The 22649-nt window shown below is 51.2% G+C and overlaps 2 protein-coding genes across 2 annotated transcripts; one reads left to right on the plus strand and one right to left on the minus strand.

Annotated features, from left to right (window-relative positions):
• Nucleotides 1-6584: 6584 nt before the first annotated feature.
• NFILZ (NFIL3 like basic leucine zipper) lies at nt 6585-10903 on the plus strand. Its single transcript, XM_049788289.1, is given in 8 exon segments — nt 6585-6758; nt 6761-6808; nt 6810-6927; nt 6972-7174; nt 7176-7273; nt 7275-7323; nt 7325-7387; nt 10733-10903. Coding segments are annotated over 8 exon segments (924 nt in total).
• Nucleotides 10904-14063: 3160 nt separating this feature from the next.
• Nucleotides 14064-22238, minus strand: ACTL9 (actin like 9). The gene is given in 12 exon segments (XM_049788290.1): nt 14064-14150; nt 14152-14172; nt 14174-14224; nt 14227-14376; nt 14379-14495; nt 14497-14691; nt 14693-14749; nt 14751-14876; nt 14878-14922; nt 14925-15293; nt 21834-21931; nt 22217-22238. Coding segments are annotated over 12 exon segments (1338 nt in total).
• Nucleotides 22239-22649: the final 411 nt, after the last annotated feature.

Genomic DNA, 22649 nt, shown 5'->3' on the forward strand with positions numbered 1-22649 from the left:
CACTTTTAGCAGAGCTCAGGGGATCTGCAATGCCAGGAACCCATTCTAGTTTTTCTTTCCTTCTTTCCTTCTTTCCTTCTTTCCTTCCTTCCTTCTTTCTTTCTTTCTTTCTTTCTTTCTTTCTTTTCTTTCTTTCTTTCTTTCTTTCTTTCTTTCTTTCTTTCTTTCTTCCTTCTTTCTTTCTTTCTTTCTTTCTTTCTTTCTTTTCTCTTTCTTTCTTTCTTTCTTTCTTTCTTTCTTTCTTTCTTTCTTTCTTCTTTCTTCTTTCTTTCTTTTCTTTCTTTCCTTCTTTCCTTCTTCCTTCCTCCTTCCTTCCTTCCTTCCTTCCTTCCTTCCTTCCTTCCTTCCTTCCTCCTTCCTTCCTTCCTTCCTTCCTTCTTTCTTTCTTTTCTCTTTTTTTTTTGTTTTTGTTTTTGGGCCACACCCGGCGATGCTCAGGGGTTACTCCTGGCTGTCTGCTCAGAAATAGCTCCTGGCAGGCACGAGGGACCATATGGGACACCGGGATTTGAACCAACCACCTTTGGTCCTAGATCGGCTGCTTGCAGGGCAAACACTGCTGTGCTATCTCTCCGGGCCCGTTTTTTTTGTTTTTTGTTTTTTTGGCTACATCCGGTAATGTTCAGGGGTTACTCCTGGTCATGCGCACAGAAGTCGCTCCTGGCTTGGAGGACCATATGGGACGCCGGGGAATCGAACCGCGGCAAGGCAGACACCTTACCTCTAGCGCCACCGCGCCGGCCCCCCCCCCAGTTTTATGTATGTTCTAGCCCTTTGAGGCATTTTTATTATTATGATTTGATTTTAAGGATCACACCCAGAAGTGCTCAGAATGTTCTCCTGCTTCTGTGCTTAGGGATCACTCATGGCAGGGTCTGGCAGATCCATTGCGGTACTGGAGATAGAACCTGGCTTGACTGTTCAAGGCAAGCGCCTTCCCCATGCACACTCTCTGCTGCCCCAGCTCACCTCATTTCCTTCCTTCCTTCCTTCCTTCCTTCCTTCCTTCCTTCCTTCCTTCCTTCCTTCCTTCCTTCCTTCCTTCCTTCCTTCCTTCCTTCCTTCCTTCCTTCCTTCCTTCCTTCTTTCCTTCCTTCCTTCCTTCCTTCCTTCCTTCCTTCCTTCCTTCCTCCCTCCCTCCCTCCCTCCCTCCTTTCCTTCCTCCCTCCTTCCCTTCCCTTCCTTCCTTCCTTCCTTCCTTCCTTCCTTCCTTTCCTTCCTTCCTTCCTTCCTTCCTTCCTTCCTTCCTTCCTTCCTTCCTTCCCTTCCTCCTTCCTTCCTTCCTTCCTTCCTTCCTTCCTTCCTTCCTTCCTTCCTTCCTTCCTTCCTTCCTTCCTTCCTTCCTTCCTTCCTTCCTTCCTTCCTTCCTTCCTTCCTTCCTTCCTTCCTTCCTTCTTTCTTTTCTTTTTACTCTCTTTTTTCTTTAGATCACATCTTGTGATACTCAAGGTTTATGCCTGGCTCTGCTCTCAGGAATCATTCCTGGCAGTGCTTGGGAGACCCTAGGTTGTGCTCAGAATTAAATCCAGGTCTTCTGCTTTCAAGGCCAGCACCCTCCCTGCTGTCCTATCACAACATTTTCTCTTGATCATTTATAAGGGCTGAGAGACAGGATTGAGGGAAGTTTCTAGAATCCACAGCTTGAACCGAAAGCTTTTGTCTTCTCTGCTTATGTGCCTTTGTGCTGGTAAGGTTACCCCTGGAGGTCAGATGGATGGTTCACCATTTTTCTTTTGTGAGGGCTGCAACTTATGCTGTCAGCTGAGCTGGGGCTGGGGGCTGGAACCCCGAACCTTGCACGTTCTGTGCCATGTGCTGCACACCCCAAACCTGCAGAGTATTTTCAACACAGGAACAGCCAGGGGTGGGCCTAAATTCAGCTCCAGACAGACCTGAGGCTGCTCACTTAGAGGAAACTTGGCTCTTAACACGCCACCTAGTTTCTTTTCCCTTTTTTTGGGAGGATAGTTCTGGCTACTCTTGGTCAACTGAACCAGGGGTATCAATGCGATAGCCCAGGACTTTTGGGGTCCTGCAGTTCGAGGGTTGCTGGGTCCCCTAGCTGTATTTGAGGGTCACACAGTTTAAGACTGGGAAGACCCAGGGTGCTGGGCACTGAGGCAGGATTGGCTGCGTGCAAGGTTGGTGCGTGCCTTAACCTTTGTTCTAGCTCTCTGGTTTGCTTTATTTACCCTGTATGATACTCTTATTGAGTGTGTGTGGACTCCTGATTTCATGTTGGGGTCCCTAGGCCCTGGGGATTGTCGCCACAAGGACTGAACTCAGGGTTTAGTAAAGCATATGTTCCAGCCTTTGCTTTATCTGCCCAACAAACTCTTTCATTTCTGGAGCAAAGGTCAATAGTTCCGGCATCTCCACTGCCTCCCAGGCTCACTGGAGACTCCTTCCCCTTCTCTCCATCTCCTTCCCTCCCTCCCTCCCTCCCTCCATTCTCTTCTGTTCTGTTCTGTTCTGTTCTCTTCTCTTTTCTCTTCTCTCTTCTCTTCTCTTCTCTTCTCTTCTCTTCTCTTCTCTTCTCTCTCTCTTCTCTTCTCTTCTCTTCTCTTCTCTCTCTTCTCTTCTCTTCTCTTCTCTTCTCTTCTCTTCCTCTCCTCCCTCTCCTCTCCTCTCCTCTTCTCTCTTCTCTTCTCTTCTCTTCTCTTCTCTCTCTCTCTTTTCTCTTCTCTCTTCTCTTCTCTTCTTCTCTTTTTTCTCTTCTCTTCTCTCTCTCTCTCTCTTTTTTTTTTTTTTTTGGTTTTTGGGCCACACCCGGCGATGCTCAGGGGTTACTCCTGGCTGTCTGCTCAGAAATAGCTCCTGGCAGGCACGGGGGACCATATGGGACACCGGGATTTGAACCAACCACCTTTGGTCCTGGATTGGCTGCTTGCAAGGCAAACGCCGCTGTGCTATCTCTCCGGGCCCTTCTCTTCTCTCTTATGTCCCCTCCCATCCTTGCTGGCCCCCTGGCCTCTGGCCTAGTGTCAGGACTGACTTTCTGTGTGTGTGTGTGTGTGTGTGTGTGTGTGTGTGTGTGTGTGTGTGTTTGGGTCATAGCTGGCAGTGCTCAGTGGTTACTCCTGGCTCTATGCTCAGAAATCACTCCTGGCAGGTATGGGGGACCATATGGGATGCCGGGATTTGAACCAGTGACCTTCGGCATGAAAGGCAAACGCTTTACCTCCATGCTATCTCTCCAGCCCCAGGACTGACTTTCAATGGCCCCAGCTGTCCCCTGACACCTTGAGTCCCCATGGGCGAGATCATCTGGCCATTCTCCTTCTGCGTCTGACATTTCATTTCAACCCTCACGTGTGGGTCTCTCCAAGATGGAAGCAGAATTTCAGTTCTTTTTTTTCTTCTTTGCTTTGTTGGTTTTAGTTTTGGGGGCACATCCAATGATGCTCAGGGCTTGCTCCTGACTCTGTGCTCAGGGATCACTCTTGACAGTGCTTGAGGGACTCTGTGGGATGCTGAGGATCGAACCTGGTCAGCCTCATGCAAGGCAAACACACTCCCTTCTGTGCTATTGCTCTTGCTTCGATTTCAGTCCTTTTCTTCTTTTAAACTCACGCCCTCTGGTACTCAGAGCTGACTCCTGGCTCTGAACTCAGTGTTCTCTCCCCGCAGTGCATGGGGGACCCTACATGGTGCTGGAGATCAAATCTACTGCAAAGCGAATTTCTTCCCCATTGTCCTATCTCTCCTCCAGCCCTTTTTTCGTGTTTTTTGTTTGTTTGTTTGTTTTAGTTTTAGTTTTGTTTGTTTGGATCACACTTGTTGGCACTCAAGGGTTACTCCTGGCTTTGTGCTCAGAAATTGCTCCTGGCAGGCACAGGGAACCATATGGGATGCTGGGTTTCAAACCACTGTCTGTCCTCAATCGGCTATGTGCAAGGCAAACACCCTACCACTGTGCTATCTCTCTGGCCCCTGCAACCTCTCATTTTTTGTTTGTTTGTTTGTTTTTGGGCCATCCTGTTGGCACTCAGGGCTTACTCCTAGCTATCTGCTCAGGAATCACTTCTGGCAGGCACGGGGACCATATGAGATGCCGGGATTTGAACCGCCTTTGGTCCTAGTCGGCTGCTTGCAAGGCAAATGCCCTACCGTATGCTGTCTCTTTGGCCCCATCTTTTTTTTTTTTTTTCCGTTTCTGGGTCACACCCAGCAGTGCTTAGGGGTCACTCCTGGCTCTATGCTCAGAAATCACTCCTGGCAGGCTCGGGGGACCATATGGGATGCCAGGATTTGAGCCAATGACCTTCTGCATGCAAGGCAAATGCCTTACCTCCATGCTATCTCTCCAGCCCCCCACCACCATCATTTTTTAACTTCCAGTTTTAAGAGGCAGCTCCCAAGAATGCTTGAGTGGTGGCAGGGTGCGGGGCAGTGTGACAAGGGCTGGACAGTCCAGTGGTCATGCCTAACAGTGCTGGGGCCCACATGCTTGGATGTCTGGACTTAAACCCAGGGAATCACACATCCTTTTTTTTTTTTTTTTTTTTTTTGGTTTTTGGGCCACACCCGGCGGTGCTCAGGGGTTACTCCCAGCTGTCTGCTCAGAAATAGCTCCTGGCAGGCACGGGGGACCATATGGGACACCGGGATTCGAACCAACCACCTTTGGTCCTGGATCGGCTGCTTGCAAGGCAAACGCCGCTGTGCTATCTCTCTGGGCCAGAATCACACATCCTATGCACAAACTTTCAGGGTCCTGGGTTGCCCCTGCTTGGACTGTGGCCCGGATGGACTTACCCTGGGATAGCAATGAGTGGCCCCTTCTCATTCTTGGTTTGCTGCTTCCTCATCTTTGATGGTGGCTTCAGGGGTGCGCCCTGTGCCCCCCACCCCCACGGGTGCCTGCTTCAGCCACCGGAAGACCCAACCCTGCCCCCCCTCTAGCCCCCCACGTCTTTCTCAAAATAAACTCGCCTGTGACTGGGACTCACAGCGGTCACCCCCCTCGGTTCCGCTGGAGGTGTGTGTGTGTGGGGTGCTGCGGTTTGGGGGTGCTCAAGCCAAGCCACAGAAAGGAGGTGCTTGGGCAAAGCTTGTTGCTGAGCTGTCCCCCCCCCCGTTTATCTGCCCCCACAAGCCACTTCCCTGACCATCGGCCACGTCCAGACTCCTGTCCCCCACCCCTGACTCTGGCCAACACCCCCTGTTTAGCGCTGCTGGCCTATATCCTCTTACTCATGCATCTGGAGACGGAGGGACTGTCTCTTCTGGGTATTGTCACCCTCCCTCTGCCCCTGCCACCCCACATCCTTGGATGTCCCTCTTACATCCCACCCAGGAGTCCACCAGCTCTTGGTGGGAGCATCTTTGGAGTTGGATCCAGGTGGGGACCAGCAGGTGCTTTGGGATAGAGAGGCCCCGGAGGACTGGAGCTATCTAAAGGGATGGAGCTATCTGAGAGGGTGGGGACTCCTGGGAGGGGAGGGGCCTTATGGAAGGGAGGGGCGGAGCTTACTGGGGGTGTGGCCCAACACAGCTCCTTGCCAGGTGAGCTCTATCTAAGCTGTTCTGACTTTACTGTCATATTCAACATCACCCCCCCCTTTATCCCTACCTTAAAAAAAAATTTTTTTTTTAACTTTTTGGGCCACACTTGGCCATGCTCAGGGCTGACTCCTGGCTTAGCATTCAGGGATCATTTGTCGTAAGGGGTGGGGGTTTTCAGGAATCCAGTGGGGTACTGGGGATTGAATTCAGTCTGCTTCCTGCAAGGCCAATGCCCTCCCCGCTGTGCTGGCACTCTGGCACCTGAGACTGAGTCGAGTCCCACTCCTGCCCCTTGTCTTTTCCTAGGCCCACTTTCAGCTTCCTGCTCCCTTCCTGGTCTCTGCCAGCCCTGTCCTGGAACTCATCCTGACCTGAGTCCTTTGGCTGGCCTCCTGCGGTGCATGGCCCAAGTTTGGGCCCCAGAGGTAATACAGTAGGTAAGAAACTTCCTTGTTGTGTGATCCATCTCCACTGGATCCCTGAGCACTGCAAGGTGTGGGGAAACCCTGAGCAGCACCGGATGTGACCTTCCCAAACCAACCCCTATACCTGTCCCCTCTAAGTGCCCTTGGTAAGAGCCTGCGACCCTCAATGATACAGTAGCTATTAAATCTCCATGTTTTATTTTTGGCCACATTGGCCCTGCTCAGAGTTAACTTCTGCCTCTGTGCTCAGGGCTTACTCCCAGTTCTGTGCTCAACGCTCACTCCTGGCTCTGTGCTCCGGGGTCCCTCTTGGTTCTGTGCTTGGGGATCCTTCCTGACACTGCGCTCAGTGCTCCCTCCTGGCAAACTCAGGATGAATCCTATGGCGTGCCGGGGGATGGAACCAAAATCAGGTGCTTGTCAGTGCAAGCAAGCATCACCCTCTCCCCTGTGGCTGCCTGTCCCCACCCCAGATCTTACGGTGCTGGCCTTTCCAACTTATCCTTCCCAAGTGTTCTCCTCCAGTCCTCTTCCAGTCCTTTTCCAATCCTAGCCGTGCCCTGCACCCCTCCCTCGGTGAAGCTGCCCCATGCAAACCCGGGGCTGCCCTCTTTCCTCTCGCCCAGGTGCCCTGCCCACCCATCTCTCTCCATGGATGAGATCCCGGGCCTGCCCGAGGTGGAGGTGCACCCACGGCGCGCGGCTGCCGGGTGCTCCCCGCGCGGCGGCAGCGGGAGTTCATCTCCCGAGGAGCAGAAGGACACGGTGTATTGGGAGACGCGGCGCAAGAACAACGAGGCGGCCAAGCGCTCCCGGGAGAAGCGGCGCGGCTGCAGGACGCGGCGCTCGAGGGCCGCCTGGCCGCGCTGCTGCGGGGAGAACCAGGCGCTGCGGGCGAGCTGCGCGCCTTGCGCGCTGCGGACCGTCCCCGGGGCTGCGCGCGCGCTGCCTCTCCATGCCGTCTTCTGGGATGCGCCCTGGGGCCCCGAGCCCTGCACAATTGCCTGAGCCCATGGCCTCCCTGCCCCGCCCCCCCAGGGCTGCCTCCTAAGGGCGTCGTGCCCGCTGGATTCTGGGGTTCCAGGCTGCAGGAGCTGTTTTGCTGGCGCACCGGTGGGTCCCCAACTCCACCCTCCAGTACCCCCAAGAGAATCGACGTGGCACTCCCCGCTCACCTTCTTCAGCTGCCAGCTCCCTGGACGGGCATGGGAGGACCGGGACCCCAGTTCAGGCCCTGTTGGGGGGTTGTGGTCCCCGATATCCCCAGGGTGTCCCGCCACCTCGGACTCCCCCGGAAATGTTGCTTGAGCTCCACGGCAGACACCCTGGGGTTTGTCCCCAAAGGGCGCCTCTCCCCGGGAAGGACTCCGAGGGTCTAACTCAGCCGTCTTCTACCCCACAAACTGCGTCTCAAGCCCGAAGCCTCAGGCAGGGGGAGTCGAGATTGGGAAGGGGTGCGGCGGTGCCCTCTGAGCACAGTGGCACAGAGGGGACCCAAGCCCCTGGGGTCCTTGTGGAGGTCACAGTGGGGAGAGGGGATGCGTGGCTGCAAGGGGGGGTACGTAGGGTGTCCCACCTAAGTGTGGATTTGTGGAAGCCCAACTTGGTCAGGCCTGGCCTGGCTATGTAAGGAAGGAAGGCAGAAAGGCTCTTGTCAGATTCATTCTGGTTTCCCTGATGAAAGTCTGGTCTCTGGGGGACGAGTTCTTCCTCCCCTGACCTTTCCACCCGACTAATTCAAGTTCAGTTCTCTTTTGTCATTGTCTGGGAGATGCAGAGAAGCAGGTGTGCAGAGATGGGGGTTGTTTTGAGAAGCAAACTTTGGGATGGATGCGACGGAGAGGGATAATTTTTGGTTCTGTCCAGGGGTAGAGCAGGGGCGATGGTTGGCGGAGATCATCAAAGCAGCGTCTCTCTGGCATCCAAGCAGGTCTCATTGTGCTTGGTGTCAGCATGGACGATTTATTATCAAGCGGGTGTCACCATCACTGTGTTCCAATAAAACTTTATTTCCCCAAAGACACGTGGTTGGATTTCTGGCCACGTTTGCTGCCAGGCGTAATATACAGATGCGTCTGCGGCTCCAAAGGATTGGACCTTCAGCTCAAGTGTTTAGCCCAGTGTGGTGTCACCCTATATTCAAAAGAAATGCTTTCCCGACTTATTTTTAGTGTTTGGGGACCTACCCAGGGGCGCTCAATGCTGACTTCCTGGCTCTGTACTTGGCGGGGAGCACTCCTGGGGGGGTGCCGGGGGAAGTTAGCATGGTGCCAGGATAGAACCCAGGTTGGCTGTTTGCAAGGCAAATAAATGTCTTAACCCCATTGTACTAACTTGCATGCCCAAAACACTAGGTTCATGTAATTTTTTAAAAATGATTTTGGGGGGCCGGAGAGATTGCACAGCGGGCATTTGCCTTGCAAGCAGCCGATCCAGGGACCAAAGGTGGTTGGTTCGAATCCCGGTGTCCCATATGTCCCCTGTGCCTGGCAGGAGCTATTTCTGAGCAGACAGCCCAGGAGTAACCCCTGAGCATCGCCGGGTGTGGCCCAAAAACCAAAAAAAAAAAAAAAAAGATTTTGCGGTCAAAACCTGGCCAGTGCTCAGAGGGACCCTGTGGGATGCCAGGGATGGAACCTTAGGTTGGCTGTATTCAAGGCAAGTACCCTCTCTGCTGTCCTATCACTCCGATCATATTTTGAAATGATCGTGTTTGAAATGAAAAGACAGGTGGGGGGCACTTAAGGGGACTTAGAGGTTTTGCTGTGCCAGTGGGGGAGGCTGGGAGGAGTTTTGAGGAGCACCCTTGGTGGTGGAGACAGGAGTAAGGGTCAGAGGAACAGGCTGAGGAAGAGAAAGGCTCGGTGCTAAGGTGCTGAGGCAGGATTTAGGCTGGTGCATGTTGGAGGTATGGAAAAGGCCCCTGTGGAGGTAGGGGTGAAGGGAGGAGTAGGAGGGGGAGAGACAGAGATAGAGACAGAGACAAAAAAGAAATAGAGAGAGACAGAGAGAGGAGAGAGGAGGAGTAGGAGGCAAGGCAGGGCAGGGCAGAGGGGAAGCCGTGGTTTCCCCTGACTGAAACCCGGGGGTACCGGGGAGTTTCTGAGCTTATTGTGCTGTCACACGCACATGAGCACTCTCTGTTCCCCCCCCTCCAGCCTCAGTTCCATCCTGCGAGTGTGTGAGGCGGAGAGAAAATCAATAAACTCACCACACATGTACAGGAGGGGGCCTCCCATTGTCTGAGAGCATGGAGGATTGACCACAGTGCGGGCCCTGAATCATCCTGTCCCCCTGCCCCCCGGGTCTTCCTCATACCACTGTCTCCCACCAGAGTCCAAATGTTCATCCTGGGGCCTGAGTGAAAGTGACAGCGGTTTGCCTTTGCACACAGTTGACCAAGGGTTTCCATCGCTGGGATCCCATAGGTTCCCCTAAGCTCCGCTAGGGGTGATTCCAGCAGAACCCAGAGCGCAGGAGTCAGCCCTGAGTGTCACCAGTGTGGCCCCCAAACAAACAAGCCCCCCAAAAATTGAGTGCTCATCCTGCCTGCTTCTGTGTTTTTTTTTTTTTTTTTTTTTTTTTTGGTCTTTTGGGCCACACCCAGCGGTGCTCAGGGGTTTTACTCCTGGCTGTCTGCTCAGAAATAGCTCCTGGCAGGCACAGGGGACCCTATGGGACACCGGGATTCGAACCAACCACCTTGGGTCCTGGATCGGCTGCTTGCAAGGCAAATACCGCTGAGCTATCTCCTCGGGCCCTGCTTCTTGTTTTTGATGCAGGCAAAATCCCCACCAGAGCCAGATACATTCTGTTCTGGACTTTTCCTTACAAAGTCACCTTCCAGGAAACTTTTTTGTTTGTTTTGGTTTTGGGGCCACATCCGGCGATGCTCAGGGCTGACTCCTAGCTCTGTGCTCAGGGATCACTCCTGATGGTGCCCTTTAAGGGCTGCCAGAGATTGAACCTGGGTCAGCCATGTGCAAATCCAGCTTCCCTCCCCACCAAGTTTAAATTATTTTTGTTTGTTTTTGGGTCACACCCAGCACCTCTCAGGGGTTAACTCCTGGCTCTACACTCAGAGATCGCTCCTGGCAGGCTCGGGGGACTATATAAGATGGTATTCGAAACCACCGTCCTCTGCATGCAAGACAAATGCCTTACCCTCCATTGCTATCTCTCTGGTCCCCAATTTTTAAAAATTCTTTTGTTTGTTTGTTTTTTGTTTTTTGGGTTTTTTTTTGGGGGGCCACACCCCGGGCGGTGCTCAGGGGTTACTCCTGGCTGTCTGCTCAGAAATAGCTCCTGGCAGGCACGGTGGGGACCATATGGGACACCGGGATTCGAACCAACCACCTTTGGTCCTGGATCGGACTGCTTGCAAGGCAAATGCCGCTGTGCTATCTCTCCAGGCCCAATTTTTAAAATTCTTAATTGGGTTATTCAGGACTTACCTTCTGGCTCTGTGCATAAGGGCCACTCCTACTTGGATTTGAGGAATCTTCTGGAGGGGCTGTTTGCATGGCAGATGCCTTCCCCTGCTGTGCTATCACTCAGGGCCCCCCCAGCCTACATTTATGGGGGACCTTCAGGGAGCCGGTGGTGTGGGACTCCCCCCCTCTGCTTCTAACCTCCCCAGGTATGCCCCTTACACCCTTCTATGGGGCTGAAAGGTTAAAGAGTTCAGTGGGTACGAACATAGGGCTGTTTCCTCCCCACCCCAAACCTCAGCAGGTAGGGGAGAGACAGTCTAAGCAAAGATCTGTTCCCCCCCCCCCCCAACCCCTTTCTCCTTGTAGGCCTTCCTGCAGCCCCTGAAGCTCCCCTCCCCTCTTCCTACTGTAAATTCTAAGAAATCCCTTAGTGGTCAGGCTATGTCCTCCCCCACCTGCGGCCACAGGGCTGCCCCCACCACTGGCTTCCGGTCTTCACAGCAGGGAGAGGTGCAGGAAAGGGGGAGACCAGTTTAGACCACCCCTCCTTCAGAGAATGGTCCTGCTTTAAGGGCATCTCCTCCGCTTTCTGGGTCTCAGTTTCCCTCCTGTTGAATGGGGTAGGGGTGGGTGCATAGCTGGTTCCCAACTCAGAGGGAGCTGGTTGCATTGCTGTCGCTGTCAACGGGGTTCGATCCCGGCACCCACATTGTGTTTCTGGAGCCCCGTCTAAGATAGATTCCTGAGATCAGAGCCAGGAGTCAGCCCTGAGCACTGCGGGGTATGGCACAAATTCAGAACAAATACTGTTCTTTAGGTATTGGGTTGAGGTTTGGTATCCCATGGTTCCCAGAAGGGAAAGGGATGTCCTGTACCCCCTATCCAGGAGAGGACAGGGGAAGCTGGTTTGTTAACAATTCCCCACAATAAGTAACCACACAGATATGGAGGATATAGTAGGCAAGAAAACTCACATCACAAGCAGTTACTCCCACCACAGGGAACCACAAGCCTAGATGACAGCTCTTCGCTAAACTCTCCTGCCTTTCATTAATTAAAATCCAATTCAAGCCCTCCCCAAGGGGAGGGGGGGAAAAACAGGTGAAAGGCAATGGGAAAACAAGACCAACAGAAAATAATTGAGATACAAAAGATAACTATTCTAATACAAATGGGGAACTATCTGAAAGGCTTCAGTTTACCTCATAACTAAACAATAAATCAAGTCATGGGGCCAGAGGGATAACACAGCAGGGAGGACTTTTACTTTACACAGAGCTGACCTGGGTTCGATGCCTGGCATCCCCAAACACTGCTAGGAGTAAGTTCTGAGCACTGTCAGGAGTAATCCCCTGAGCACCTGCCATCTGTGGCCCCAAAACAAAAACGAAAAGGCAGAGGAGGGAGACCCTCATTAGGGTGCCTGGGATGCCCCGCTTTCTGCCTCTTTGCTTTTTCTAACTCCAGACCTCCTGCTTCTTTTCCCTATCCCTGCTTCGATCCCCCCCACCAAAAATGTGCTCTGGAAGGACCCCAGGAGGCATGGGTACAAGTACCCTAAGGTGCGCCTTCCCTGGAATGTGTTCAAGTGGGGTGGCCTCAGGTTTGGAGCACTGCGGAGGGAGCTAAAGCTTGGGGGTAGGGGAACCTCTGTTGGTCTACAAAGAGGGTCTGTTGGGTTTAGGCCGGGGATTTCTTGGGGCCTCATTTCCTGTGGCAGATGACACAGCGTGTGTGTGTGTGTGTGTGTGTGTGTGTGTGTGTGTGTGTGTGTGTGTGTGCGCGCGCGCGCGCACGCGTGAGTGTGTGTGCATGTGTGCGGGCATGTCCCCGTGCCTGGGTACCAGTTCTGATGTCACCCAGTGGGTGTCCTTGGCCAGGGGCTGCTACGTCAAACCCTAAAGTAAGACTAAACTAAACTTGGGTTTTTGACTGGGACGTGCTGCCCCCTGGTGCGAAGAGTGAAAAGTTTTCTCTTCCCCCTTAGGAACCCCGGACTGGAAGGGGGTCTAGGTAAGACCTCTCAGGATAAGGCAGTGCTTCTCAAATAGTGGGGCGCGCCCCCCGGAGGGTTGCGAGGCTCTGTAAAGGGGGGGGCGCGTTTGACCTCAGCAAACACTGTCATTACAAGCTATACCCCATGTTTATATCTATGTATGTCTCTGGAGCTCAGCGTTGCTGTGTCCTGCTTCAAACCCTGCTTCGAAAAGCTATGCATTGCAAAACGTGCTCATTGTAGCCATTAATCCAGACATCGCCTCTGATTAAAAAATCAGCTCAGGGGCCGGAGAGGTGGCGCTAGAGGTAAGGTGTCTGCCTTGCAAGTGCTAGCCAAGGACAGGACCGCGGTTCGATCCCCCGGCGTCCCATATGGTCCCCCCAAGCCAGGGGCAATTTCTGAGCGCTTACTTTCTTTCCCTCTGTCACACCTGACAGTGCTCCAGGGATGATTCCTGACTTAGCCAATAGTAACTCCTGAGCATCAAATGAGTGTGGCCCAAAAACAACAACAACAACAACAACAACAACAAAATCAGCTCAAATTATTTTATATATTTTTGTTTAGCAGGTTAAAGTTTTTTTTTTTTAAATAAAGATACTATTTACAGTCGCACGGGGTGGGCATGAAAAATGTTTTCTTCTTCCTAGGGAGGCATGACAGAAAATAATTGAGAAGCACTGGGATAGTGGGTGGTGGATGGGTTGGAGCGATAGCACGGTGGGGAGGGTACTTGCCTTGCGCGAGGCTGATTCGGATTCAATCCCTGGCATCCATAGGTCCCCCTTTCCTGAGCATCATCAGGAGGGATCCCTGAGCAGAGTAACCCCTGATCACCTCCAGGGTGCTAAAACCAAACCCCAGCCAATAATCAAATGATATCCGGGGGCACCAGCAACCTTGTCTGGGAGAATTTGAGCACTGGGGTGGGATGGGGCTCTTGAGGGCTTCTGAGTCAGGCCCTAGGAAAGTACATTTTGGGGGAGATGCTGTGCAAAATGGGAAGTCTGAGGACAGTATGGGTGACAACCTTGATAGTTGGGCATTGCCAGAATATGGGGATGATGGAACTGGAGCGGTGGTGGCACAGGCGGTAAGGCATCTGCCCTTGCCCACGCTGGCCTAGGACAGACAGTGATTTGATCTCCAAGCGTCTCATATGGTGCCCCAAGCCAGGGGCGATTTCTGAGCACAGAGATAGAGTAATCCCTGAGTGTCACCAAGTGTAGCCCAAAAACCAAAATAAATAAATAAAAAAGATGGGGGTGTTTGGGACCAGAGCCCACAGTACAGCGGTGGGGGAGGGTGATGTCCTGAAGGCCGACAACCTGGGTTCGAACCCCAGCAACCCATAGGGTTGACCTGAGTATTGCCAGGAGTGATCCCTGAGCACAGAGCCAGGTGTGATCCCTGAGCGCAGTGCCAGGAGTGACCCCTGAGAGTGCAGAGCCAGGAGTGACCTCTGAGAGCAGAGCCAGGAGGGATCCCTTTTCGCAGAGCCAGGAGCAATCCCTGAGCATCACCGGGTATAGCCCCAAATCCCCAAAACAAATGAAACAAGAACTGGAATGGTGGATATGGGGGGAAATTTAGGGGGTATTTGTGTGTGTATTGGGGGTCATCAGAACAGGTCCAGCTGGGCAGGGGAGACAACCTTTATTATTACCCCCACACCCTTCCCCTCCAGCGAGCCCCCTCTCAGTAGCACTTGCGGTACACGATGTGCGGGCCTTGCTCCTCGTACTGCGCCTTGAGCACCCAGCAGGACTGGAAGGCGCGCAGAGAGGGCCAGGATGGAGCCGCCCACCCCACACGGCCAGGTGGCGGCTGGGCCCGGCCACTACGTGCGCGGGCGGCGACGGCCACGACTTCGGAGGCGTCTCCCCGCCGCAGCTCGGCCCCCGAAACGACTCTCGAAGCCCGGGAAGAGGCTGGAACCGCCGCACAGCAGCACGTTGCGCGCCACCTCGTCGGCGCGCGCCTCGGGGGGGCACCTTGAGCAGGGCGCGCTGTAGCCATGGCGGGGAGACCCACGGGCGCCAGGCCGGGCATGTCGGGTGGCCTGAAAAGCAGCTCGGGACACTGGCGGAGCTCCGGGCCCAGAGTCACGCTGCGGCCATCGGGGAGTTTGAAGGGTCTGGGCGGCCTCTGCGTCCTGCCCCGCGTGGCCATCAGCCGTGGCCACGTAGCAATGGTGATGTTTGACATACTCCACCGCCGCCAGGTCCCGCTGGCTCAGCGGCGCCCCAGGGCCCAGGTGCATCTTCTGCGCCAGGAAGGCATCCAGCTGGGCACCTGCCAAGTCCAGGCGCTGCGTGGCATGGCCCCAGCGGGTAGCCCTGGAAGACGGGCACCGCGTAGGACACTCCGTGGCCCGTCTCCACCAACCAGCCCGCTGATGCGCCCGTGCGCGTACACGGCCAGCACGGGCTGCGAGGCCACGAACATGCCCGGCGCGCCCAGGTTCTCGAAGGCCACCTCCACCAGCTTCTCCCGGTTGGTGGCCGGGCCTGAAGGGCGCGTCGGAGAAGAGCAGCGGGTGCTCGGAGGGCATCACACACCCAGGTCGCGCTCCAGCAAGTGGCGCCAGATGAGCTCGGCCGCCTCCCAGTCCACCACGACGCCGTGGCGCAGCGGCTGCACCAAGGCCAGCTCGGGCCGCGCACGCGCCGCCTCCCCGACGAACGTCTCCAGCTCCGGGGGTGCGCCCTGCGGGGCGGGTTTCTTGGGTTGGCAGCCCACCAGGGTGGCCACGGCGTACATGGGGCGCGCCAGGCCGGCGAAGCCCGCCTTGCAGGTGCCCGAGCCCATGTCGATGACCACGGCGCGGGGCTGCGGGCTCCAGGGCTCGCTGCTGACCACGCGGGGTGCTGTCTCCGTCTCCTTCTCCGCCTCCGGGGGTGTCTGGATGAGGATGCTTGGCGGCGGCTTGGGGCTCCATGGAAGGTGAATCGGATGAGCAGCCCCCTTATTTTTGGGGAGGGGGAATGAGGGGGGGTAGGTTGGAGAGATGGGAGGGGGTGTCTGGCTACAACAGGGCAAGGGCAGGGAGCCAGCGGGGGGTGGTGGTGGCGGTGGTGGAGGGGGGGGTCTATGACATCAAACTTGGGGGATCCTTGGATAGACTTCACAATGTGGGTAGGAGGGGGTGGGGGCAGGCACCCACCCAGCTGTTCGCCTCTCCCACGTCACTCTCACCTCCCCCACATTTGGAGAAAAGATTTCAGACCCCAACCCAGGAATATCTACCCATCATCCTTCCTTCCATCCTTCCTTCCATCCTTCCTTCCATCCTTCCTTCCTTCCTTTTTATTTTATTTTATTTTGGCCAGTGTTGCTCAGGGGTAAATTACTCCTGGCAGGCAAATGCCCTTCCTGCTGTACTATTGCTTGGGTCCTTCCTCCTTCCTTCCTTCCTTCCTTCCTTCCTTCCTTCCTTCCTTCCTTCCTTCCTTCCTTCCTTCCTTCCTTCCTTCCTTCCTTCCTTCCTTCCCTTTCCTTCCTTCCTTCCTTCCTTCCTTCCTTCCTTCCTTCCTTCCTTCCTCCCTTCCTCCCTCCCTCCCTCCTTCCTCCCTCCTTCCTTCCTTCCTTCCTTCCTTCCTTCCCTTCCTTCCTTCCTTCCTTCCTTCCTTCCTTCCTTCCTTCCTTCCTTCCTTCCTTCCTTCCTTCCTCTTTTCTATTTTTTTTGGGGGGGTTTTGGGCCACACCCGGTGACGCTCAGGGGTTACTCCTGGCTATGCGCTCAGAAGTCGCTCCTGGCTTGGGGGACCATATGGGACGCCGGGGGGATCGAACCGCGGTCCGTCCAAGGCTAGCGCAGGTAAGGCAGGCACCTTACCTCTAGCGCCACCACCCGGCCCCCTCTTCCTCTTTTCTTCTTTCCTTTTTTTTTTCAAATTCCTTTTTCTTTCTTTTTTTTAATATTTATTTATTTATTTTGGTTTTTGGGTCACACCCGGCGGTGCTCAGGGGTTATTCCTGGCTCCATGCTCAGAAATTGCTCCTGGCAGGCACGGGGGACCATATGGGACGCCGGGATTCGAACTGATGACCTTCTGCATGAAAGGCAAACGCCTTACCTCCATGCTAGCTCTCCGGCCCCTCTTTCTTTTATTAATGTAATTTTTATTTTGATCATAGTGGCTTACATATTGTTGACAATAATATTTTAGATACATATTTACATAAAATCAGGGGGATTCCCATCACCGATTTGTCCTCCCTACACCTCCATTTTCGTCCTACCTCCCATATCCTCCTCCCTCACCCCGGGGCTGCTAGAATATGGTCTCCTCTGTACCTAGCTTACTACTTAGTAGTCTTGCACCTGTTTGGTCTTGGTGCCTCCCTTATTTCCCCCTCTAACTGGGAGGCGGGACTAGATAGTTCAAGTTATGTGGTTTTGTTTGAAGAAGAGAAAAGTAATAAACTGGGGTAAAAGTCTAGTACGCCACAAATGGGCAGACTCCTTCTAGAGGCTCTTATCATCGATTTGAGAGATGAAGGAGAAAAAGGTGAAACACCCCAACAGTACAAAAAGACGTGTCAAATATCCAGTGAGGACTCCAATAATAACAATAAGCACCACACACAAAGAAAACCGTGGTCTTGAGATAAGAAACATGGCAGAGCACATAAAGAAAGAAAAGAAAAGAAGAGGAAAAAAAAGTATAAATGGGGACAACTTCAATAACCAAACCAAAACAAAGAAATCAACAAAAAGTAGATAGGTAAATAAAAATAAAAAAATAATAAATGAAGATTAAAAAATAATATATATAAAAAAATGTTTTGTGCTTTTTTTTTTCCTTCCTGCACCGGCACAGTAAATATTGGGGTCATTCGAAAAGGAATTCACTTGGCCTAAGAGATATGGGGTTTCTCCACCCTTGGAGTATATTGTCATGGGATTAACTATAGACTCCATTCAGGTTCATTTACTCTCCCAGTGGTGCTTTCGTGGTGTTTGGAAGGCTTCTGCTCCGTCCTGGGTGATAAAATCAGACCTCTATATCTAGAGATCTCAGTATCTGCATAGGTTCAGAAGTGGAATTTATGATGGTCTTTCTTTGTTGTTCTAGAAGTTCTGTTCTCTTAGTGTCATTTTAATCTATCTTCTATGGTTGGTGGTCTTGGTCTTTGCACTGATCCTAGGATGGAACCTAGGATAGCGTCTTTCATTGTGTTTCCAGAAGCTCCATTCCATTGCAATTGTCTCTGCCAGACCTTTGGAACTGGGGATCATGGTTGTTGTGGAGGTCGTAGTTCAAACCCTAGACTAGGGCTTTTTTATTGGTCCTAAGATATAGACAGTCTGGTCATGGTTCTAGCAGACAGTCATCTGTAAATCGCGATCTTGGCTTTTGGACCGACAAAAGGGTGACAAGTCTTCTGATTTTGTCTTATCGTTAGCTGCTTCTTCTTTCCTTTTTTTTTTTTTTTTTTTTTTGTTTTGTTTTGTTTTGTTTTGTTTTGTTATGTTTTTGGGTCACACCCAACAGCGCTCAGGGGTTCTTCCTGAGCTCAGAAATCGCTTTTGGCAGGTTCGGGTGATCATATGGAATGCTGGGATCTCAACCACCATCCTTCTGCATGCAAGGCAAAACGCCCTACTTCTAAGCTATCTCTCCAGCCCCTCTTCCATTTCTTTACTTCCTTTCTTTTTCTTCTTCTTTTCTTTTCCCTCCCACCTCCCTCCCTCCCTCCTTCCCTTCCTTCCTTTCATTTTTCCTTCCTTCCTTCCTTCCTTCCTTCCTTCCTTCCTTCCTTCCTTCCTTCCTTCCTTCCTTCTTCCTTCCTTCCTTCCTTCCTTCCTTCCTCCCTCCCTCCCTCCCTCCCTTCCTTCCTTCCTTCTTCCTTTCCTTCCCTTTTCTCATGCTCATCGTGGTCCTATGATCTGAGCCCACATTGGCAGCATGCTAGGCAAGTCCCATCCCCACTGTACTGTCTCTGTCTGGAATCCTTTTCAGAGCACTGCCTCTTGTAGATGTTTTTATTACTTATTATTATTATTATTATTATTGGTTTTTGGGCCACACCCGTTTGACGCTCAGTGGTTACTCCTGGCTATGCACTCAGAAATCGCTCCTGGCTTGGGGGGACCATATGGGACGCTGGGGGATTGAACCGCGGTCCGTCCTACGCTAGCACTTGCAAGGCAGACACACCTTACCTCTAGCGCCACCTTCCCAGCCCCAGATGTTTACTTTTAATGCCTTTTTTTTTTTTTTTTTTTTGCAGAGCACACCTGGCGATGATCAGGGCTGACTCCTGGCTCTGTGCTCTGGAATCACTCCTGTCCTCTTCCTGCAAAGTTGGAATTTTATTTTTTATTAATATTTTTATTTAAACACCTTGATTACAAATATGATTGTAGTCAGGTTTCAGTCATGTAAAGAACACCCCCCTTCAGCAGTGCAACATTCCCACCACCAATGTCCCAAATCTCCCTCCTCCCCATCTCCACCCCCGCCTGTACTTGAGACAGGCTTTCTACTTCCCTCATTCATTCGCATTGTTATAATAGTTGTCAGTGTAGTTCTTTCTCTAACTGCACTATTTACTCTTTGTGGTGAGCTTCATGTCGTGAGCTGGACCTTCCAGCCCTCCTCTCTTTTGTCTCTGAAAATTATGCAAAAACGTCTTTCATTTTTCTTAAAACCCATAGATGAGTGAGACTATTCTGCGTCTCTCTCTCCCCCTCTGACTTATTTCATTCAGCATGATAGATTCCATGTACATCCACGCATAGGGAACATTTCATGACTTCATCTCTCCTGATGGCTGCATAGTATTCCATTGTGTACATGTACCTCAGTTTCTTTAGCCACTCATCTGTTGAAGGGCATCTTGGTTGTTTCCAGAGTCTGGCTCTTGTAAATAGTGCTGCATGAATATAGGTGTGAGGAAGGGATTTTTGTGTTGTATTTTTGTGTTCCTATGGTCTATCCCTAGGAGTGGTATAGCTGGGAGCTCAATTTTCCAGTTTTTGGAGGAATCTCCATATCGAGCAAAAGCTGGAATTTGACTCTTCAAATTTTAGCAGGGGGTGTCACCACTTCCACCCAGCAAGCCTTCCATGATTTCCCATCTCCATCTATTCTCTGTAGGGGCTGTATAGAGAATTTGGAGAGTTGCTTCAAGTCCTGATTTTGATGGTGTCGTATCATCCACAGGAACTGTGCTCCATGTGCTCCATGATATAGAAGAGAGCCTTGGGGTCTCCATGGTGCAGTCACATGCTTGGCATAGAAGGTTGGGGGCTTGTGAAAAGGTTTGGCAGCAGGAAAAAGATCTTCTTGTTTTTTTTTTTTTTTTTTTTTGATTTTTTGGGCCACACCCGGTAAGGCTCAGGGGTTACTCCTGGCTATGTGCCTCAGAAGTCGCTCCTGGCTTGGGGGGACCATATGGGACACCGGGGGGATCGAACCGCGGTCCGGCCAAGGCTAGCGCAGGCAAGGCAGGCACCCTACCTTTAGCGCCACCGCCCGGCCCCAAAAGATCTTCTTGTTTCATTGAATTTTGGGCCACACCATCAGCACTCAGAGAACTCTCCTGGCTATGCTATAAGACCCTATGGATGCTGGGGATGGAACCCAGGTAGGCCGCCCTTCCTGCTGTGCTATCGCTCTGACACTGGCAAACAGTTTCTGAACATGCAATGACTGAGAATAAATTCAAAATCAGCTGTATTGGTGGCATAAGAGATGCTGAAAGCCAATGTAAACCAAGACAACTAGAACTGGTCTTCAGTAGGAGACATGCCACCCTTGAGGGGAGGACAGAGAGGAGGCAACATATGTGGAGAAGGGAAGAGTTCAAACAGGAGGAAGAGGTGGTGCCAAAGTGTTAGGTATTAAACTCTGTCAGCTACAGGACTGGAAACCACAGTGCAAACTTATAAAAAATATGTAAAGAACTGTAAACCACGGTGCAAATATATACACCATAGTGCAAATATTTTAAAAAAATACAAAGAACTGTAAGTTGTGGTGCAAATATATTTGACTATAAAATACTGTAAACTATAGTGACATTATATAAAAAATAATATATAAAATACTGTAAGCCATGATGCAAATTAAAGTACTTTATATTTTATTTTATTTTATTTTTGGTTTTTTTTTTGGGGGGGTGTCACACCCCACCAGCACTCAGGGGTTACTCCTGGCTCTACACTCAGAATTGCTCCTGGCAGGCTCGAGGAAACCATATGGGATGCCGGGATTCAAACCATCGTCCTTCTGCATGCAAGGCAAACGCCCTGCCTCCATGCTATCTCTCCAGCCCTAAAGTACTTTATATTTTAAAACATTTATCTATTTAGGTTTTTGGGTCATACCTGGCGGCACTCAGGGGTTACTCCTGGCTCTGTGCTTAGAAATTGCTCCTGGAGGGGCCCGAGAGATAGCATGGAGGTAAGGTGTTTGCCTTGCATGCAGAAGGTCGGTGGTCTGAATCCCGGCATCCCATATGGTCACCGGAGCCTGCCAGGAGCGATTTCTGAGTGTAGAGCCAGGAGGAAACCCTGAGCATTGCTGGGTGTGACCCAAAAACCAAACCAACCAACCAAACAAACAAAAAAAGAAATTGCTCCTGGAAGGCTCAGGGGACCATATGGGATGCTAGGGATCAAACCTGGTTGGTCAGGTGCAAGACAAATGTCCTACCACTGTGCTATTAAATTAAAATACTTTAAACCATAGTGCAAATATAAAAAAATATATATAATGTACTGCAAGCCACAGTGTAAATATTTATAATAATATAAAGCACGGTAAACTATGGTGCAAATATATGAAAAATATATAAAGTACTAAAGCCACAATTGTGCAATATAAATGGTGCAGATATAAAATACTTTAAGCCATACTGCAAATATATGAAAATATACAAAGTACTGTAATCCACAGTGTAAATGTATAATATAAACCATAGTGTATATATATAAAATATATAAAATATTGTAAGTCACATGCAAATATATGTAAATACATATAAACTACTGTAGGCCACATTTACAAATATATCTAAATATATTTAAATTATTTGTGTGTTTATATATGTAGATATATAAAGTGCCTCTTGTGGAAACAGGTTGATGAGAGGTAAATAGAGCTTAAAGGACACTGGCATAGGGAAGGGGGACACTGGTGAGGGAGTGGGGTTGAAACATCATATGCCTGAAACCCAAGTATAAATTGTTTTAATTTTAGTGGCTTAAAATAAAACCCAACTACATGACAGATCTGAGGTAATGCGGGAGGACTTGCGTGCGTGGCATTGCTTGGGTAGAAAAGGAGTTATGAGTGGGGATTTAAAAAAAAAATACCAATCCAAACCTAACAGGCTGGAGTGATGGCCAAAGGGGGATAGCCCCAAAACAAAACATAAAAACCCCAAACAACCTAGAAGGCTGCATGGGAAAGAGCCATGTATGACTAGAACTGGCTGGCACAGAAGCTGTACCATTTCTGCCCCCTTCTCACTGCTGACCCTCGTCCAAGGGGGTGATTGGCCCCCTGACACGTTGGCACAAAACCTGTGTAAGAAACCCTTGGAAAAACCTGGGCAGGTGTCAAGGGAGCCCGAGATCCTTCCAGATTCTCTCCAGCACTGCTGGGGCTTAACAGTACAGCAGACCTTGGATCCTGGCTTTGCTCCTTCCTTGTTTCTGTCACACACCCCAGAACTTTCCGGTTCGCTGTAAACAGGAAACCCAGGAGCGCTCTAAGTTGTTTATTGTAGTTTCTGCAGGGGTACAGGGGAACCCGATGACCTTCCTGGGCTGGTTGGCACCCTAAACAAAGGCGGGGGGAGGCTTGCTAAGAGGCCCTGGAAGGATGCTCAACCTTCCATAATCATCTGTTCCATGTTCGTTCAACTTCCAGGAGGCTTTGCAGGGATGTGGGGGTGAGCTTCAGGACAGAGAGGAGGGCACTTTCCTTTGGGCCCTGTTACCCCCAGAGCTCAGCCAGGAATGAGCACAGAGCTAGGAGTGATCCCTGAGCACAGATTCAGGAGTGATTCTTGAACACAGAGCTAGGAGTAAGCCTGGAGGAGTACAGAGCCAGGAGTGACCCCTGAACATTGCTGGAAATGGGCCCCCAAACAACAACCACCAATAAAATAAAATAAAATAAAATAAAATAAAATAAAATAAAATAAAATAAAATAAAATAAAGTAAAATAGAATAGAATAAAATAGAATAGAATAAAATAGAATAGAATAGAATAAAATAAAATAGAATAGAATAAAATAAAATAGAATAAAATAGAATAGAA

Source organism: Suncus etruscus, chromosome 15 (assembly GCF_024139225.1).
Source record: "Suncus etruscus isolate mSunEtr1 chromosome 15, mSunEtr1.pri.cur, whole genome shotgun sequence".
Lineage (NCBI taxonomy): Eukaryota > Metazoa > Chordata > Mammalia > Eulipotyphla > Soricidae > Suncus > Suncus etruscus.